The following is an 18,010-nucleotide window of genomic DNA, read 5'->3' as shown; positions in this document are numbered from 1 at the left end:
CGTTGCACTCCGGCAGCATCACTACCAGCTCCGGCGTGCAAATAAAGCGAAAGCGGGCGACGGAGGAGAAATCCCGGCGGTGTTTGCGGCTGCAGCGGCGCCGGTGCATCGGAGCGGCGAGATGGGAGACCAGAAGGTGAGCCGGGGCCGGAGGAACAGGTGTCTCTGATGGGGGGAAGCCGTTTCAGGGCGTAACAGTGTACAAAGGAAGGAGGGGGAGAAGCAGCCAAACCGGGGAGTTTGTGGATGCGGCACCCACACTCTCACTCGTGCTTCACAATCGTGTTTTCCGTGATTATACGCGTTTGTCCGGTTGCAGATGCGGTTTATGTTGCAGTCTGTCGATGAGTTGGTTATCGATGGATCACGGGCTGGGGGGGCCTTTGCGCAGCTTCTCTCGCATCAACAAACATTACGTAGTCCTCCAGTATGAATGGGGCTTTTTTTCCGCTGTGGGAGAAGCAGCTTGGGATGACATGTAACGTGTCAGAGGTTTGATTCGTGGAATAATCGCCCTTGTCTGTGTGTGTCCACCTCTTTGAAGTCTGCTGTTCAATGGTTGTGGAGCCGCATTATTAAATTATGATTGCGCATCCTTCCGCCCGTGAAGTGTCCTCCCTCCTAGTGCAGCATCCAGTCTGAAGAACAAATGTTTAATCATGTCTAAAAGGAGCTCATGTTTTCTCTGCAGCCGAACAATGATTATACTGATAAGCACAGCTTCACCCACATAGGAGGCAGTGAAATGAGTTGAAGTGTTTGGTTGGAAAGGAAACACTCATTCAGGCGTAGATGTATGAGTATTAAAGTGTCTTTTTAGTCTGTAAGAATCAGTTTGTTTTCAATATTTCAAGCACAACAAAATGCTAAATATACACAATCTTGCTTTAGGAATCTCTGCGTAAGATCACCCACACGCTGGCCACCAAGAATGAGGAGATTTCCAACTTCATCTGCAGTCTCAAACAGAGCCTCGACAACTTAGAGGTACAAAGACATACATGGCTGAACTAAAACCCTATTTAATTAAATCCAGGCTGCACACAGTTAGGCTGTTTGTCTCTGTCAGTGTATTCATCCAACCAGTCTTCTTCTTCTTTCCTGTATGAACTCATTTTTGTTGTGACACCAGGCGAACTCCTCCCGAGTCCAGGAGGACCTGGAGTCTGAGTTCACCTCCCTGCACTCTGTCCTGGAGGACATGAAGGAAAACATGGTGACACGCATCAAACAGGAGAGAGCCAGCCGCACGTATGAGTTACAGGTAGCTGCGGTGTTTTATGATGACCCTCTTTAATTTGCTTTTTAAATCTTCACTAATCCCTTTGTGATGGGAGTTTTCCATCATGTGACAAAGTAATGTTTTACAAGCACGTTCTGCGGCATTGTGTGACTGCTCCATGATGCTCCTGCCCTATCTCGATCACAAAATGAACGATGCTGTTTTTGCTCAGAAATTACCACATAAAAAAAACCCCGACTGGCTTTTTTAGGGTCTGACTAAAAACTAAAAACATGTTTTCACTGAGAACCAGTTTCACCAGAAACACAATTTTACATTACACACAATTATTAATGAAAAACCAAAAACTTAAAAACAACTGACCTTTGAAAAACAGCAAGAATAAGAGAGAATATCAAGACAAAAAGTATGTTTTGGGAACATCTATTTAATGTGCCGGCAAATTCTTTGTAGTCTTTATATTGTTTTTGAAGTTTTGCCAACACACCTGATATAATGCTAGAATGAGCATACAAACCTTAAACTTTAAAAGAAGAGAGAAGAAAAGGAGACAAAATACATTTGTCTGTATAAAGTTGCCAGAATGCAACTTATATAATTAAACTGTTAAATTGAAGGGAGAGAAAGACTGAGAGAATTAGTCAAAATAACTGAATTTGTATCTAAAATTAAGAAGTTTCTGTAAATGAATTCTTTAGATAACAGAATTAATATTTACTAACAAGGTCATTTTCAATATCAATATAATGTATAGAGTTGTTGATATGTAGTAGATTAGAGGTGACATCTTAACACTGTAATGTAGTTTATCCCTCGGCATCATTTCTCTCAACATTCTGTCACTAAAGAGCTGATTTTAATCTTTTTTTTTTTTTTTACTATTTTAATAGTACTTTTCATTGCGATCATTCCAGCCCAGCTGCGATGGGAATAAGCAGTCGTTCATTGATTATTTCATTCTCTGCAGCCTCAAGACCAAACCATGACTCTCAAATGATGCTGCCAAAGTCCATAGCTTCTGCTGCAAACACAATGGTCCCATTATGCTAAAGACGAACGTGTGAGAGTTTTCCAGATGTACTCGCTGTCTGACTGTGAGTTGCTGTTTTTCTCAGAGTCAGCTGAGCGCCTGCTCCAAAGCCCTGGAGAGTTCAGAGGAGCTGATGGAGCTGGCTAACCAAACGCTCTGCTCCTCTGAGACGGACGGGTTCAATCAGGTAACTGACCGACTCCACAGCCGCTGTAATGCTGCTGCACTGTTCCCCCTGCTCACTGTTCATAACTGATTTTTTTTATTTTAAAAATGATTGACAGTGAATTCCAGTGTCCATATACATGATTTAATCTGTCCTTCTTGTGGTGTCATACTACCAGCACAGTTATTTTAACACAGTGTTAAATGACAACATGATGGGCTACAACTCAGTTTTCTCTTCGCTCCGTATCTCTTTTCTCTTTTTTTCCTTTCCCTCTCTGCTTCTCCTCTCCAGGCGGCCAAAGACATTAAGGATAGGTATAGTACTCAGCCATCCATTGCTTCCCTTTTGTCATAGCCTCCTATAACCAACGAGCCACCTCATAATATAGCATGCATGCGTTCAAACATGTAGTCACCGCACCCATTTCTTAGACAATAAGCACTATGGAAAAGTTTCCACTCGAGAGCCTTTTGTCTTTGTGTTTCCCACTGTCCTCTCAAGTCTGTACCATCCTGTGTCAGCCCCTCCCTGGTTGAATGCTGCTCCCTCTCTAGCTCCGCTTTTAAATGTCGATCAGGGTGATGAGCTCAGTGGTAGTAACAGAAGTCTAGTTAGCGGCCTTTTCTTAGTTATTAGAATCACCTGTGTTTGCCCTGTAATTACAGTTGAATAATGCGATCATGCTTGTTTCCACCCCCCGTGTGTGTTTGTGTGTCTCTCTTGTGCGTTTCTTTGTCTGCAGTGTAACAATGGCTCCAGCCTTCCGCCTCTCCCTGAAGGCTAAAGCCAGTGACAACATGAGCCACTTGATGGTGGATTTCAGCCAGGAGAGGGACATCTTGCAGGGCCTCAAGTTTCTCCCAGGTCTGCTCCACTTTTAATTTAAACGGACAGTAACATAAGAAAGTGCTGAGTGTTTCTATTTTATGCTACTTTACACTTCTACTCCACTACATGGTATTTGTTTCTGTACTAATTGAGATTTTTCATACAAAACATGATCCTTAAAGTATAATGGATAAGTTCCCTGCAGAAAGTCATTTAGTTTATAATTTAGTGCTAACCCCTTTTTTTTCTCAAAACATGAAAAAAAATCCACCCGGGCACTAAAAATATTCCATCATGTCATCAGTGCAAATTAATTTGTTTCAAGTGTTTTCTACATTTTCAACTTTCATTGTCATAATTTTTGTGTAGCAGTGCATTTTATATTTATACAGGGTTCTTGCAGATCCTTAAAAAGTCTTAAATATGATTTTTTTTTTCAGAATTTAAGGTCATAAAATGTCTTAAAAAGTCTTATTTTTAATTACGTTAGGTCTTAAATTTTGAGGTGATGTCTAGTTACGTGAGAAATATCTCCACACGATTCACCTATTTAAATATGGTTTGGTCTTCGGTTGCAACTCACTGCAGCTTTTTGATTTTCTGGTAAATGTTTCGGTTGCTTCTCCACAGACTACCTGCTCTCACCAAGGTAACAAGATAAAAGAAGTACAAAAAACAGATCACAGTGCAGATGATGCTCAGCTGAAGACAGTCAGCCAGGATGTCTCAGTGAAGACACAAAGTCTGATCTGTTATTTCTGATAGTTGATAGAATCTGGATAATAATGTTTGTAGTGTGAAGGAGAGGAGCGAGTTGGAGTTTACAGATTTAGTGGACTGTTAAAGTAGATGAAAGGCAGATGTACTGTAACATATATGTGTCCTAAAGAACAGAATTAGAATTAACCACAGCTGACTTTGAGTGTGAGAACGACCAGAACAGCCTTATTGTTTTTTCACAGAAAAATTTCACAAAATTAATTATTCCAGGCAAATTGTAACTAAAACTTAAATTTTAAATTATTTTAATATTACATTACATTATATATAACAGTTTTATCAAATGTAATACGTAACAGTGGGACAGTTCCATGTATTCGAAATTAATTTCATTACTTTATGTGATTCTATATATGACTGTCATCTGGAGATACAAAATTATCCAGCAAAATATCCCTACTGATATTGTTAAATATTGTATGATACTGTCTTAAAAAGGTCTTAAAAAGCATTAAATTCGATTTCAAAAAGTGTGCAGCAACCCTGTTATATCCACAGTCACCTCTTTAGACTAGTTCATTTGATTTAAAAACAGAGTATACAAAGGAAGTTACAGATGAACGGCCCAACAGCATAAAGCAGTAAATTAGTTTCACCTCGACCAGTTGAAACAGTAAAAAATAACTGTAATAACTGAGCTATATGAAACACTATGAAATCTACAGTACTAACTGCTGAAAATACTTAAGTGAGATTTTTAAAGCAAGAGTTGTATTATAACTTTTACTGTATACTCCTTCCACTACTGGACTACTTTGTGATATTTGCAACTGGAGTTCAAAAAGAGAAGTCAATAACTGCTGCTTTGATTGTCATTTGTAGATAAATGAGTAATGTTGAAACAAATATAATAACTCTTGAATGTCTGGCTTACAGTCTGACTGAGTTTCTAACTGTTCACACTTTGTGAGAAAGCAAAACTATGTCAAACAGGCTGCCTGTTGCATGGGCTTCAAAGTGCTCCAGTTATCGGTATTTTGTGTACGTCAGTGAGTCGAACGACTACAAGTTATATGAAAGGAGTCGACCACAGAGGATAATCACCCAACTCTGCAGCTGTATGAGGTTTTTCAACCTCTTTAAGTATTGTGGCTTTTACAGCTCATGTACAATATGCACTGTAGGTCTCAGTCTCGTTTCTAACAGCAGTTAGCAAAAAGCTTTGATAAACCAACTCTACACTACATTCGCAGCATTAAATGTTAAAGCTTCAATGATTAGTTGATTTAGTCTTCTATGACAGTAAACTGAATGTTTTTGGGGTTGTAGACAAAACAAGACATTTGAAGACGTCACCTTGGGCCCTGGGAAACATCGATCAACATTTTTTTTACCATTTTCAGACATTTCATGGACAGACCAAACAACTAATCGATAAATTGAGAAAATGATCGACAGATTAATCAATAATGAAAATAATTGTTAGTTGCAGCTGGACTAAACAGCACATTAAGTAAGCAGCTAGCTGGTGAAGAAAGTTGAACATTTAGCAGCTATAGAGCCAGATGTTCTTCTCATCTGTTGGAGACCAGACCACAGTAAAGAGGAGTGGAAATATTGGAAATATTGGTTTCTGCACAGAAACACAAATCCAAATGAAAGCTAATGTTGCTCAGTATCTGCTGGATGTGTTAGTAGACAGTTGTTAGACACTTCTGCCATAAGGTGATAATATTGTATGTTGTACCTATCAATCAAAGAAGCTGAAACATTACTTCCATGTGACAACTCACTCCATGATGAATTACAAACTTGAATGACAGTGTAAAACAAGTTTTCAACAAAAAATTTAAACCTGATTCTGTCTCTTTATTGGAAGTTTCACACAGTACCTTTTTTGTTGAGAAATGTGTGTAAGAACTTGATTTTGGATTCTGACAAACTGTCTCTCCTGTCTTACATCCAGTTCCCGCCACTCCAGAGATCCAGGTATCAGAGTGCCAGGTGTGTGACAACACAGTGACTGTAGTTTGGACCTTGCCAGAGCCTGACAGCAAGATTGACCATTACATTCTGGAACATCGACGCACAAACCACGAGGGGCCCCCTCGTATCAGAGAGGACTATCCCTGGATGGTGTTGGAGGGGATACGAGAGATGGAGCACACGCTCACAGGTAGGAGCAGGACTGTGACGAGATATGTGACATTAAACTCTCTGATGAAGCCGAGTCAATAAGGATAATTGTGTTTCTTTGTGATCAGGTCTGCGCTTTGATACCCGGTACATGACATTCAGAGTGAGGGCGTGTAACAAGGCCGTGGCAGGAGAGTTCTCTGAGCCCGTTACACTAGAAACCCACGGTGAGAATACTAGTTGAGATCATTATTATTTCAACAATTATCAACAATATATGGAAAGTCTTAAGGATCTTTGTTCATACCAATGTGAATATTGGATTAATAAACTAGTTTTTCAAAATCCTGCCGCCATTTCTGTTTCCAGCCTTCACCTTCAAACTGGACTCTGGTTCATCCCACCAGAACCTGAAGGTAGAGGACTTGAGTGTGGAGTGGGACAGCAGCGGAGGAAAAATACAAGAAATCCGCAAAGACAAGAACCGAACCAACTCCCCAATGCACTCTCCAGCCAGGTTTGTATCAGTGTCTTTAATTCTGGGCTTGAACTAGTGACAGTGATCTAAAAACCTTATAAAGTATGTGATCATGAACTTACTATGATTAAGAATAAATCTCAAAAATATGGATTCTTTAAAGTCTCTACCGTCTGTCTCATCTGTAATCAGGGCAGCACTGATGTCGCCTAAGAGAGCACCGACGGCCCGGGTCGGCAGAGACAGGTTTACAGCAGAGTCCTACACAGTGCTGGGTAAGAATACACATGATTAACAAAACTGCCCTACAAAGCCAAATCTTATAAAAGAAAAAAGGATGTCCCATTGTTGTGATTTGGTCAAGAATCTGTCAATATTTTTACATGGTAATAGCTTAATTTGGATCAAACAACGTACTTTAATTGTTTCAACTCTTCTCTGAACTCTGTACATGTAACCGACACAAGACCAGTCACTGCATTGGCAATGGAGCAAAATGATATTGGTTATGGTTAACAAGCTAACATCTACATAGCTAACATCTACAAGCTAACATAAATGGCTTTCATGTAGGATACTGTATGTCATTTTGCAAAATGATCATCAGTTATGGTTAAAACTCACAATTTTTGTGTGCCCCACGGTTCAATGCACGTTCCACTAGTTTTCGGTCATGGGAAAGTGCCATCTTTAAGAATTTTTCCTTCTTTCAAAGATTTCACATTTCGACAATCACCTTGTTCAGGAGGTCGCTTATAAAGAAGCGGTTGTTAGCGGCCTCGTTTTCAAAGTTGGTCCTAAAACAAAGGCAAACTGCAGTAAGTGCAGTTACTGCACTCTGCCTTGGTTACACAGTGCATTTTCGCAGATACTGCAAAACTAAAAACCCCAATATCTTTGAGAAATGAAGCAGTAGAACATTGAAAATATAACATATTGAAGAGCAGATACTGCACTTTGCCTTTTGTAGATTTACCTGGAAGACGTGCTTATGTAACCAGAAGTCACAAACACTGACATGTATCTTAAACACAAAATGGCAGATCAACACCTCCTTTGATGCTGTAACTCGACATTCATTAGCTGTTCACGTGTATCACGACTCCCCAGCTGACACCATGATCGACGCTGGACAGCAGTACTGGGAGGTGCGGTTCGACAAGGAGAGCAAGGCCTTCGCTGTGGGCGTGGCCCTGAGGAGCCTCGGCCGATTCGACCAGCTGGGGAAAAGCAGCGCTTCCTGGTGCATCCATCTGAACAACTGGCTACAGCAGAGCCTCACAGCCAAGCACAACAACAAGGCTCGAACACTTGACTGTCCAATTCCGAACAGTATAGGAGTCTACTGCAACTATGAAGAAGGTAAGATTGATAAACACGTAGACAGTAGTAGGGGTGAAATCTTGAGAATTTCTTTCCCGCAAAATAAACTGCAGATATTCAACATTTGTCCTTTGCTCAGGGTTTTATTTTTCAGTATTCACTCAGTGTAACTGACAACAGATTTGACAATTGCTTGTTTGTTAATGGTCCTTTTTGGAAATTGTGATGGACATTTTTCACTATTTTCTAACATTTTATAGACTGAACAATTAATCAGTTATCCCAACAATGTTTCAACAGTTTAATTGACTTTGAAAAACATAATAGTTGCAGCACTATTATTGTTACTGTTACGTATAATCAGCCTCCTCTATTCTCTCCAGGTGTACTGTCTTTCTTCAATGCCAAAACGAAGCAACTGATGCACACCTTCAGAACCAAGTTCCAGCAGCCAGTAATACCAGCTTTCATGGTGAGAAACGTTAAACACATGCTCTTCTGTTCTCTTTTGACCTCTCTGTCTCTAAACTGTCTGTCGATTTTGCTGCTCCCTGCAGGTCTGGAACGGCAGTTTCTCAGTAGTGACGGGCCTGCAGGTTCCCAGCGTGGTGCAAAGTGGCCAGAGGAAGAATAGCGGCACCAGCAGCTCCAACGCCAGCCTCACCTAGACTCACCCCGCCAGTGAGCTGGACGCCTGCCTTCCCAGCTCTGCCTGACCACAGTCACCGCCGCAGATCATCACCTCTGCTCTTGACTGCGGTCAAAGCCATATCATGGAAGAGTGAAATCACTGGAGTACGATGGGTTAGCCTGTTCCAAACACTGCGTCTGTGTTGCATGACAACAAAAAGTGTTTTTTTTTGTTTTTTTTTAGGAGGGGGGGACAAGTGAGTCATCTACCCTCTCAGTGACAGAATTATTCAGATGTATGACTCCAGCTGTTATTGACGCTTGGGACACGTTAGGTGTAGTCTTACTAGTTCTTCTCTCTCTACACAAATGTTTAGCACTGTCCCACTGCTGCTAGAGCAATGATTTAGCGCTGGCCGCTGCCCTTCCTCTCCATCACCAAAACTGTCAGCCGTACTGTCACGCAGCTAGCTGCGGGTGAAGGGTCAAGCCCTGTCCTGTCTGCTCTCTCCCTGTGCCTTCCTTCTCATTTCCAAACTGATAGGTGAAATCGGGTAATGCGTACCGACATGCTAATATTCCACTGCAAGAAATGGTCTCCCTATTTCAATTTAAAACAATGTATCGTGTCAGTATCAATATAACTCGGTTGTACCGTAGCTCAGTGGTTATTATCACCCACTGAATCCACCAACTTATGTAACCCAAATAACGACCTGCTCCTAGACAATGCTATTTACTAGAATCTAGACCATTATTGAATCAGGATTTTTTTGAAACTCTACTTTTCCCAGCAGCTAATGGATTATAAATCGAGCAATGAACAACACATATTAGGGATGTTGTTTTTGGATTTCTTGCCAAGGAATGACGCATGCAAACTTATCAGTGTTCACTGCATTTCACTTAGTAGTCGGGGCCCACACTTTGCGCGTGAGAAACTGGGTTCTTTAGCTTCCTGACGAGGCTCTTAGTTTTAAATTAGATTCAGTGTTGGGTTTCATCTAACAAACAGACTCTGCACAGAAAACTGCACAGAAAGCTAAAGGGGAGTTTTCTTCAGTGTTGCTCCTTTAGGATTTTGGAAATAACTGTACTGTATACATTCTCTTCACCTGACTGCAGCCTAATGCTTGTATGTACAGTATGTATGTGCGTCTACCTAACAAAACCTCTTTATTTGCTGAAAAGAGAAATCCCCTTTATGAGTAGTGAGCTCGCCTGATGCTGACTTTAGTCCAAATGTAACAAATAGCTAGCCAGTAGCCTCAGCTAACAAATTATTATTATGATATTTGTTTACCAGGTTTGGGGTTTCGCCTGAGTGAGAAGCAGAAGCGATAAATTGTTAGAAGTTCTTATTTGTGCACAGCCCAACCTCTGTTTTGCCTCCTTGTCACGTTTGTCACACATGGTGACAGTCTTGCTTTGCCATGTTGCTCCTTCTGTATCTGCGTCTCCTGAATAACTGTAGCCTGCAATGCTTTAAAGACGCATCCTGCTGAGAATTATGTTAACTTTATTTCACATGCTGACAGAATGTCACGATTTATTGTAAATAGTTTAATTTTTCCACTATAATGTATCAGTCATTGTGGTAATAAAGGAGTGAGAGCACCTGCTTATGTTCATGGATGTCTGTTTCAAAAAGGAAAGAGGGAACAAGAGGAGTATAAAGAATACAAAACATCATAAAACTGATTCATTTCTGATTGATTTTTCAACTGCTGCATGGCACATACTAGAAGTTTTTTGTTCACATGTTTCTGATTTGATGTGACAGAATGAAGAGTTTCACTTCACTGAAAAACTATATACTATATGTATATATAAAACTATATTTACATCCAGTTGGTACAGTAACCACAAGCCAACCCTGATTTCCTTTCTGTGATTAGTTTGCTTTCATCCAGGGTTCACATCGGCTTATAGAGAGGCAGAAGTACACTGTGTGCAATATATATACATATACAAAAAGGATACAATTTAAAAAAAAAAAAAAAAAAAAAAAGTGACAACACTTAAAAATTATACAAAAAGAACACTGATATGAAAATTTCATACAATCTGATTAGGAAAATGTACATCGTCAGGGGTGAATGTGCAAAGTCTTCAAGATAAACACGGTGAAGATAATGTGACATGTACACCCGTCTTTACAGTCAATTAATCTGCTAATGTGTGTCTGAGAAGGATGAATCGATAAAGCGATAATCCTCAGAGAGGCTTTACCGCTGGCAGCCAGTCGATGAGGAGGGGCAGAGCCACGATGCAGAGGCTGTTTATGATGGCGTGTGTGGAAACGCAGCTCTTGCAGGCGCAGACAGGTGGCTCGGTGCTTGAACACATCACCAGGAGAGGTCACTCTAAACACCTTGCCTGTTTTTCCAGCTTCATTTTCAGCTCTGATATTGCTGCGGGCAAAATTAGATTGTCAGATTGTGAGCTTTGATGTTATGGCAAGAAAGTAAAATGTGAGCAGCATTGTATGTTGTTTATTTATAAGGCTGTACTGCAAAAAACTGCCTGGTTACTTCTGCTCTCTGCTTACATTTAAATACAGTATCTACAATGTCAGGTCACAGGACATTTTAACAATAGCTGAATCTCTTGTTCACACTGAACTTGGCAAAAGGTGCTTCAAATACTATGCTGCATACAAATAGAATGAGCTGCAAAAAATATGAACTTAGATTCACTTATTTGACTTAAACTTTTTAAAAGTAAGTAAACGCTTTTCTTAATTGTTTAATTGTGTTTATTTATTTTTTGTACACAGGTCTCTCTTGAAAAAGAGATCCCAATCTCAATGAGACTACCTGTTTAAATAAAGGATTAACTAAATAAATGAAATGACACATAACAGAAAAATATGGATTGAGACTGCAAACATATCTGCACAAAAAGTAGGACTTACTCTGCCCCAGAGGGTCTAAGTGGGCTCTCATCTTTGTATTGTTTGGAAGGGAGGCAGAGGAGGGGATTGATGCGAAGGGGGTTAATTTGCGAGGAACAGGAATTGGAGGCATTATTGCTTTCTTTGGAGCTCTCTTATCAGTTTCTATAGAAGACCAAAGACATATAGTAAAAAAACAAGGTCATAAAAAAAACAAGCAGAGGATTCAGTCATGCAACAGGTAAAGGGAATATTCTCAAAATCAAATAAGCTTTATTGACAGATCAGAAACCCATATAGCCAAAGCAGTACAGAAAATGATTAATGTTGACAGATGATTAGCAATAATATGCAAAGATCAACAATCAAATATAATATAATAAAAGGCATTAAATAACAATGCAATTCAATTCAACTCTTGACCATACAAGACAGAAAAGTAGTCCATAATGTGTGGAAGGATGAGTCCAGTAGATAATAATTATTCAGAATAATAATTCTCACTATGAATGTTTGAGATGGAAAAATCAGAGACTTACGTGGCAGCAAAACAACTAAGTAATCTTCTTTCTCTTGTTCTGTCTCCTCCACTGTTTGAACACAGACATTAGTTAGCAGTAGGAAAAAATGAAGTCACACCTGTTTATGTTTGAAAACAGCACAGTGAACGGCAGGAATGATAGATGGATTGATAGATGGGACTCACGCATGTCATTCAGGTACAAACTCTCCTCCACAACTGCTTCTAGCGCTGGTTCAGGAGTCGGTGATCTTAGAGCTACAGTAAGACCAAACATAAAATTATTATTATAATTATTACAAGTATTAATATGAGACATAATGTCACTTTAATTGCCCATAAATCAAAGCAAAACAACACCCTGCAGAGGAATTTCAACCTGCTGCCGCCAAAGTTGACAAAGGCTCTAAAACGAGCAAAGCGTGAGTGATTGAGTGGGTGTGGGTAAGAGGACTCATGCTGCAATCTTACCTCCACTCGTTAACTCCAGTCTTACCACAATGAGTCAAAAAGCAGTTTTTATGTAAACTGACTCATACAAAGTAAATTAACAAACCACTTCAGATGTATTACTTTTCCAGGAAGAACATGTAGTAAATGTTTGACCATAATTTCTTTTCTTTTCCATGGGTTTATGATATGCTATAAGATATAAACTGAAAGGAAAAGTCTGAGATTAACTCGTGCAATTGTATGAAGAGTAATTTCCAAATACCCGAATGTGTTAGTGGGTTAATGTGAGCAGAGCAAACAGGTCTGGCAAACAGTGTAAATACTTGAGTGGCTGTGTGTGCGTGTGTGTGTGTTTGTGTGTGTATTAATGGAGACAGCACCTAATTTGGGAGGTAAACTTGGTGGGATAAGGTATGACGGGGCATCCTGAACACTCTTCTCTCCATTTTCATTATCAGACCGAATGAAAGCTGTAAAAAAAAAAGAAGCCAGAGCTCACATTAGTCATGTGTATGTATGATATAACGACTATGCATGCAAAAACAAAATGAGAGAAGAAGTGAAGGAGAACGTGAAGTGTTTGTACGTACAGATGTTCTTCTCATATGCTTCCTCTAAGATGAGGGGAATCAGCACTCTGTCAGTTGTTTCTACTAAATAGTTGATCACATCATGCAGCGTGGCACAGGGGACCTGCACAGAGAACAACTTCTTTTTAACAACTTAAGGACAATAAAATACGTACAGGAAATAAAACGTGATTGTTTGTTATAACCACAATAACCACAATTTCTACTTTAAATTTCTTGCAACCCTCCTAACTGTTGGAAATATTTTAATTACTGATACGTGTCATTGATGCTGAGAAGGAAACCATGTACAACTTCACGTAAACTATGTGAAAGCACACTTTCACATACACACACACACACACACACACACACACGGAGTGCATTTAATACAAAGATGAGACGTGAGTCATTGCGGTGGCAGCGAAATTAAATCTTTATCTACAACTTCAACAGAACACAGGAGCGGAAGAAACTGAGCTGCGGTGATTGATCAAACATCATGTGTTACTTTTTTATTGCGTATACAAGGAATCACCCTCTTCAGTTCCTGAAAGTCACGTGTTAGTCTGAGGTTTATTACAACTCGTCTCTCCCGTGAACAATAAAGCCCCATAAAAACAAACAAACAAAAAAACCTCTAGCTATTAAGTGTAACTGGTTGTCTCTTACTTACTGTTAGTCACTGCCCAGAGGTTTTAGGAAGTTGCATACAGGCAACGCTCATTAATAAAAAGGCACTGTCAGTTTATTTTCTTGTGTAATGTATTATCCAAGGACAATAAAGACAATAAAGTTTATTTTCTTGTGTAATGTATTATCCAAGGACAATAAAAATACACTCACAGGATCGTCCACATCGATGGTGAAGCCCCCTTCGTGTTTTCGAGTCACGCGGTAGTGTTTGAATATGGAGCTGATGGAGGAAGAGAGAAAGGGAGGTGGTCAAAACACTCAAATGAACAAATAAACAAATTATAAACTGTCCAAGTAAACAAAATCCGTCAATTCTTTTATCAAAAAAAAAAGAATAAAAGTGGAAATCACAATTGTACATTTGTACAGTTCTTAAATAAGGGGACATCTGACCGTTTAGGGGAGTTTAGCATACAAATTAACAACATAACATAACAATTTGTTATGTTTGGTGAACATAATGACTCAGATTCAGTGTGTTAAAATTGTAAATATGGGCTCTTGTTCTCTCTTCTATTGAGAGAAATGTTACAGAGTCCTGCAGTCATTTTATACAAATGAACTGATTTGAGCAACTGTTAACCTGACTTAATATGATTGGGAGCATGTGTGTGTTTATGCTTTGTGTGTGTGTGCGTGTGCGTGTGTGTGTACCCGTTAAGGTCTTGTCTGGTGGTGACAGCAAAGGAACTTCCGCTACTTCCAGGCCTCAGCAGCAGGTTTCCTCTCTTGGCCTCTCTTTCAAGCAGCAGCTCTGCCTCCAGACGCGACACGCTGTGGAAACAGCTGCAGGACGACAAATACAGTGATGAGACAAATGGGGAAAAAAAACTGCTCTGCTGGCACTCATCTAACACTGAGCTCAGCAGGTTCATCCAGACCTCACAGACAGAGTCAACATGTAAATATGTATCAGATTTTTTTGTTTCTGATACCAAAACTGGTACCACACATACAGCTAATACCTTTCTGTTTTTACTGTCCAATTGCAACCATTAATTGAACAGCCAATGCCAACTTTTCAAGGCTGAGATCTATGAGAATATACTGAACCCATAAAATTTTTCTGTTTATCTGAAAACATGATTTTCACTGGAAAGCAACATTATGCAAAAGTGTGAATACATTTAAAATTGTTTTCATTTTGCATGATTAAAGTTACAGCATTAAGAATAAAACCAAAAGCACACACGAAATAATCATTAAATACTGTCAGACCACTCATGACAGTTTTTAAATATGTCATATATCAATTTTAGTCATGTTTTAGTCATGACATCATCCCTTTGTATTCACCAGTATTTCAAATGTGTGTTATCGCAGATACTGTCAAGCATCATTAATACTCACGCTGGCATGTCTGCTTGGACAGTGATGTAAGGATTGGAGCTTGTGACAGCGGGTGGAGGGATCTTTTTTTTTCTTTCTTTTTCCTTTTCTACTGTCTCTTTCAGCATGTGGATCTGGCCTGGTAGCAGGTTGAGGGAGAAGGGCACAGACAGCTGCAAGGAGACAATGTGCAAAGAAAAGATGCAATTATCTACATTTGGCCTGATAATTCAATATTAAAAGTGTTGTCATATCAAACTCAATTTTTAACTTTTTTAAAGGTAAAATATGTATTTCTCTTTGTAACTGTTCCTTGATGATTCAAAAAGGCACCAAAGTGATGAAATAATAATGAACATTATACATATTATATATTATACACCACAGACCTCAGTCACAGAGTGAATAAAGCCCTTCCACAGCTCACGAGCCTCGGCATTTGGGGCCTGTAGAGACAATAGAGAGACAAAAAAACTGTGAAAAAAAGAGGATTCACTTGGAAAATAAAGAGGATTTTTAAAAATATTTTCCATATGTTCTCTCACAGTGAATTTGATATTTTCATCCTTCATCTGGACGTTCATTCTGGCTGCATCTAAGTTACGATCCACGCTGCCGTCGTCTGTTATTGAGATCAAATCACTGAGATCCAGTTTCTCTATGTACTGATGAAACACACACACACACACACACACACACACACACATTGAGAGTGTTGGCATTAACAGGAATCTGTTTGATTTATAGTTATCCAAATCTGTGTCTGTTTTATTAACCCCAAATGTCTACATAATATAACTTACACTGGTGTCTCTCTTCTCATTGAAGAAGAAGAGTGTGTTTCCACACAGGCAGGTCCACAGTTTCCGAGATTTCTGCACAAACACACAGGAAGACATTTTAACTAAGATATACAAACCAAACAGTCTGCATAGTTCTGGCTTAAAGCATGACCTAGTTATTGTTATTCAAATATGACTCATTATAGACGAGCAAAAACACTTTTTGGAGCCATATTTGAACTAATGTAGTTTTGGTTGTGTTTTAGCGACATGCTAAACAAGCACATTTCCAGAAACTAGAAGATGTTACCTTTCAAATGCTTCAAATGTTACCCAATAAATGCATTTTGGTCTCACAAATCTTCTGTTACAAACTTTTCTAGGTGAAAATTAAAAAAAAAAAAAAAAAAGGGTGGATGTTAAGAGGCTACTGGGAAGCAGTCCCAAATAAATCTGTAATGTAACTGAGCAACCCTACTTTGATCCGGGATTATGAGTGGTTTACTGAACGGGCCTGCCAGGCTCCAGGGGGCCCCTAAGCCAGAGCCTCTGCATGAAGTCGCTGGAATTAACTTTGCATTTCTTGTGGCATAGTCAAAAGGTTTAGTCATTCATGTCAATAACAGAGTCCAAGAAGTCCTCTGAAAAACTGAAGGAATAGTCTAAACTTCACTTTGAGGTACAGTTGTATTTAGTTATTGTGCTGTTGGCTACAAGTCAGTGTATCTGCCCTGTAGGGGGGGGGGGGGGGGGCATTATCTTATAATGTACCTATGTCTGGGATATTCCTCAAGTGTCTCCCTCCCTATGATTTTACATGCTTTCAGTTGAGCGTGTACAGTCTCTTATCGATGAGGGCTGGGCAGAAAAAGCACACTGGATTTAATATTTGTTAAGCCTGCTTTGCCAGTTTCCGTCTTTACTTTTCTGTCAGTTGTTCTAATCTTTATGGCACAATGAGAAGAAAAGCAGTCAGACCAGTTGGAGAGACGTAAGCCTTGCTGTTGTTCCCCTCCTGACGAAAAACTCCAAAGTCCACACAACGTAAGAGCAATGATACTGCTGGCTGCTCCGCCCAAAGACGACAACACTAAACCTGACTGTTCTACGTTAGGCTGGCTTGAAGTGTGTCAGTAAAGCAGTAGAGCATATCTATGCACTGCTGTTTGCAATAATTAAACACAGGCTAGTGTAGGTAAATGAATTAAAAATAAATAAAGGATCAGCTCCTCTGAACACCACCATATGGAGAAATTAATTTCTCCAACAGGTGCTGAATGACATTTAAATCATTTAAAATGTAAGAGTGTAAGGAAAATCCCTGACTTCACAGTAAACTAGATTACTTAACACTATCTCACCTTGTTGTTGGACAGGTTGATATCTATTTCTCTCTCACATGCTGACTCTCTCTCTCTCTCTCTCTCTCTCTCTCTCTCTCACACACACACACACACACACACACACAGCAGCCAGCACCAGCAGCTTTATCTAAAGCAGGCTATGAACAATTATTAAACCATTAAATCTCTGACAAAACAAACTTAGGTTTTTATGCTCCAAATCCAATATTTGTTTGACATTTTCCTCTTAAACTGCTGCTAATTTGATTGATCTCTGTTATATACTTTGATAACAATATCAGACTAAAAGCCTTCATATAACCAACAGCTAAAAGAATAAAATGATCATAACAATAGTAGAACTTGAACTATTGCAGACCAAGTGTAGTCACAAATAGATCACACACACACAAACACACACACACAGAGAAACAAATCTCTGTCCTCTGATGGTTTACCTTATCTTTGAACGATCTCTTCTCCAGGAATCCTTCATAGTAACAGTGTGGCAGCTGGCTCCTCTGACGTCCTGTTCGTTTTGCCATCAAGGTGTAGAAGCTAACTAACAATAAACTTATAATAAATCAAAACTTATATTCAGATAGTTCTATGTGGTAGAATTCATGCTCAGCTTGCGGTGACTGCAATTCCCTTGTATATGTGAGGAGGACGGGAAGGCACGAGGGGGGTATCTGCACGTCACCTGCCGAAGAGTTGACAGGTAGCGGCGTCCTCGACGCTGATTGGTTGATAAGTTCGGTGGGCGGGTGAGCAGGTGAGACAGCTTCTGACGTAACTAGTTTTTCGTAAAGATGGAAAACACCTGCTTGAGTTCAGGGACTTCTCGCAGTATGTACTATTAGTC

At 39.6% G+C, this 18,010-nt stretch overlaps 2 protein-coding genes across 2 annotated transcripts; one reads left to right on the top strand and one right to left on the bottom strand.

Moving 5' to 3' along the window:
• Positions 1–2: 2 nt before the first annotated feature.
• Positions 3–10,179, top strand: fsd1 (fibronectin type III and SPRY domain containing 1). The gene is made up of 13 exons (XM_067597392.1): positions 3–136; positions 892–987; positions 1,133–1,264; positions 2,359–2,460; positions 2,734–2,756; positions 3,185–3,306; positions 5,957–6,166; positions 6,255–6,353; positions 6,496–6,643; positions 6,797–6,879; positions 7,715–7,966; positions 8,311–8,399; positions 8,485–10,179. Exons 1-13 carry the CDS (start codon positions 122–124, stop codon positions 8,593–8,595), a joined length of 1,482 nt encoding a protein of 493 aa, XP_067453493.1. The 5' UTR covers positions 3–121; the 3' UTR covers positions 8,596–10,179.
• Positions 10,180–10,559: 380 nt separating this feature from the next.
• Positions 10,560–17,891, bottom strand: LOC137188034 (signal-transducing adaptor protein 1-like). Its single transcript, XM_067597394.1, has 13 exons — positions 17,604–17,891; positions 15,824–15,895; positions 15,566–15,685; positions 15,410–15,466; positions 15,042–15,193; positions 14,346–14,477; positions 13,842–13,911; positions 13,017–13,119; positions 12,807–12,896; positions 12,160–12,231; positions 11,993–12,043; positions 11,475–11,618; positions 10,560–10,971 (listed from the first exon to the last, which is right to left on the bottom strand). Exons 1-13 carry the CDS (start codon positions 17,688–17,690, stop codon positions 10,919–10,921), a joined length of 1,203 nt encoding a protein of 400 aa, XP_067453495.1. The 5' UTR covers positions 17,691–17,891; the 3' UTR covers positions 10,560–10,918.
• Between the last annotated feature and the right edge of the window lie 119 nt (positions 17,892–18,010).

Source organism: Thunnus thynnus, chromosome 8 (assembly GCF_963924715.1).
Source record: "Thunnus thynnus chromosome 8, fThuThy2.1, whole genome shotgun sequence".
NCBI lineage: Eukaryota > Metazoa > Chordata > Actinopteri > Scombriformes > Scombridae > Thunnus > Thunnus thynnus.
The sequence above is the reverse complement of the archived record's forward strand: the minus strand, read 5'-3'. Positions and strand labels throughout refer to the sequence as shown.

Excerpts from the sequence above, each read along its gene's own strand:
- fsd1 (XM_067597392.1), top strand. Across the intron at positions 3,307-5,956 it reads GGGCCTCAAGTTTCTCCCAG|TTCCCGCCACTCCAGAGATC; the intron begins GTCTGCTCCACT and ends TCTTACATCCAG. Across the intron at positions 6,167-6,254 it reads GATGGAGCACACGCTCACAG|GTCTGCGCTTTGATACCCGG; the intron begins GTAGGAGCAGGA and ends CTTTGTGATCAG.
- LOC137188034 (XM_067597394.1), bottom strand. The coding sequence starts at position 17,690 with ATGGCAAAACGAACAGGACGTCAGAGGAGCCAGCTGCCACACTGTTAC. Across the intron at positions 15,896-17,603 it reads AGAGATCGTTCAAAGATAAG|AAATCTCGGAAACTGTGGAC; the intron begins GTAAACCATCAG and ends GTGTTTGTGCAG. Across the intron at positions 11,619-11,992 it reads CTTAGTTGTTTTGCTGCCAC|AAACTGATAAGAGAGCTCCA; the intron begins GTAAGTCTCTGA and ends GGTCTTCTATAG.